The sequence below is a fragment of the Poecilia reticulata genome, unplaced genomic scaffold (assembly GCF_000633615.1).
Source record: "Poecilia reticulata strain Guanapo unplaced genomic scaffold, Guppy_female_1.0+MT scaffold_224, whole genome shotgun sequence".
NCBI lineage: Eukaryota > Metazoa > Chordata > Actinopteri > Cyprinodontiformes > Poeciliidae > Poecilia > Poecilia reticulata.
Window position 1 is genome coordinate 272,776 of NW_007615025.1, and position 2,306 is coordinate 275,081.

Below are 2,306 nucleotides of genomic sequence, written 5' to 3' on the forward strand. Positions count from 1 at the left end.
GGCCAGCAGCCGGTCCGGTCCAGAGTTAACCCTGTGGTTCTGGTTCAGTACGCAGACAGCGACAGCGGAGACGACTCCGACAAACGGTCCTGTGAGGAGAGCTGGAGGCTGATCTCCTCCCTGAGGGAGAAACTTCCTGCCAACAAGGTGGGAGCAAAGATTCAGACGCCGCTCTGCTTTCTCCAGAACCGCGTCTGAGTGAAGCAGCGTGAGCGACCCGGTTCAGCTCAGGTGAAGCTTCCTCTGTGTCCAGGTGCAGACCATCGTGAAGCGCTGTGGCCTCCCCAGCAGCGGGAAGCGGCGGGAGCCCCTCCGGGTCTACCAGATCCCCCAGAGGAGGCGGATCAGCAAAGACCCCAAGCGGGTCACCATGGAGGACCTGAGGATGCAGGCCGTCAAGGAGATCTGCTACGAGGTCTGCGMCGCTCCACGCCGCCTCGTCTCCTCCTGCYCCTCTACCAACACGTTTCACCTGGTTCTGTGTGCGGCGCCCCCCGCAGGTGGCTCTGGGAGACTTTCGCCACTCGCGGCAGGAGATCGAGGCGCTGTCCATCGTCAAGATGAAGGAGCTCTGCCGCATGTACGCCAAGAAGGACCCCAACGAGAAGGAGAGCTGGAAGGCCGTGGCCCAGGACGTCTGCGACACGGTGGGCATCGGAGAGGAGCGGAGCCCCCCCACCGAGGAGGGCGGCGGCGGAGAGACGAGCGAGGGGGGGCAGAAGGGAAAGGTGTACGACCTGAAGGCTCACATCGACAAGCTGACGGACATCCTGGAGGTAGGTGCTCCCCGCCGCCTCCTCGGCCTCCTGCTGGGTGGAGGAGCTGATGGAGGAGTGTCTGGGTCTCCTGCAGGAGGTGAAGCTGCAGAACAACATGAAGGACGAGGAGATCAAAGCCCTGAGAGACAGGATGATCAAGATGGAGAGCATTATACCTGTCCAGGTGAGTTCCCACGCTCTAAGGTAGCGGTCCCACACTGCGTCCCCCAAGGGCCACTCCAACCTTCACATGGGTCCCTTCTCCTCCCCTCTGGAGCTAACTTGCTAACCGCTAACTGGCTAACCAGCTAATTGGCTAATGGCTAACCTGCTAACGGCTAATTGGCCAAACAGCTAACCGGCTAACTGGCTAAACGGCTAATCGCCCAAACAGCTAACCAGCTAATGGCTAACAGCTAAACAGCTAACCGACCAAACAGCTAACTCGCTAATGGCTAACTTGCTAACCAGCTAACTGGCTAATGGCTAACCAGCTAACTGGCTAATGGCTAACCAGCTAACCAGCTAACTGGCTAACCAGCCTCACTGCAGCAGTGCAGCTCTACAGAGCTCTGCTCCTGGAGCTGGTAGCATAGCTACCATATCTATGCTAACAGGTGAAGAACAGAGAAAGTCTCAGGAGACCTTTGAGCCCTTGAGGACTGGAGTTGGAGACCCCTGATCTCAGGTGTTTGTCGGCATCCCGGTCCAACTCTCACCACTCCGACTCGTTTCCAGGACGACGACATGAACGGAGAAGGAGGCGAGTCGGCGCAGAGGGAGGAAGGCGGCCTTGACGACACCAACGACCTGCCAGAGGTCAGAGTTCAGCGCCTCATGGACGAGGACCCGGCGTTCAGGAGAGGGCGCCTCCGCTGGCTGAAGCAGGAACAGCAGCGCATCCAGAACCTGCAGAAGCAGAACATCACCAAGAAACTGAGAGGACAGAACCAGAACCCAGGTTGGTGAGGGAGGGGTTTGGATTGGATGGGCTAGCTACTCGTTAGCATTAGTTTATAAAGGCTAGTCACCCACTGGCCATTAGCAAAGATGTGCTAGCATTGGATGAGCTAGCTTAGCTTTGGAAAAGGGAGCAGCRCCAAACTATTCACACCCTCGAGGTTTCACAGATTTACTGAAGACAAAAACCTTCATGTGTGAAACAGCAGGAGAGTCATGGACATTTATACAAGCTAACGTCTGGAAACAAACGAGCATAGTCATGGGATAGACTGGCCTAGTCAAAGTCCAGACCTAAGACCAGATTAGAATCTTTAATAACAGCTGCTCTTAGCTGAATCTGAGCTCCAACTACTTCAGAACGAAGGTCACAGTGAGGTCACAGTGAGGTCATGATAAAATCACACTGAGGTCACAGAGGTCACGCTGTGCGTCTGCGCCCCCTGCAGGTCAGCTGGCCCCCACCGTCCCCGTCCATCTTCCCGGTACCGGCCGCTTCATCCCCCCCCAGGAGTGCAAGCTGAAGTTCCCCTTTAAGAGCAACCCGGCCCACCGGTTGTCATGGGGACCGGCCAGCGAGGCGCTGCA

The 2,306-nt window shown here is 57.1% G+C and overlaps 1 protein-coding gene across 1 annotated transcript in view; it reads left to right on the forward strand.

Annotated features, from left to right (window-relative positions):
- The window catches only part of LOC103460316 (kinesin-like protein KIF1C), a 42,654-nt gene that overhangs the window by 39,216 nt on the left and 1,132 nt on the right, over positions 1-2,306 (forward strand). Inside the window, exons 9-14 of the mRNA XM_008402418.2 lie at positions 7-147; positions 254-415; positions 501-776; positions 853-942; positions 1,497-1,719; positions 2,168-2,303. Coding sequence (XP_008400640.1) covers positions 7-147; positions 254-415; positions 501-776; positions 853-942; positions 1,497-1,719; positions 2,168-2,303 — 1,028 coding nt within the window. The remainder of the gene's footprint in view (positions 1-6; positions 148-253; positions 416-500; positions 777-852; positions 943-1,496; positions 1,720-2,167; positions 2,304-2,306) is intronic.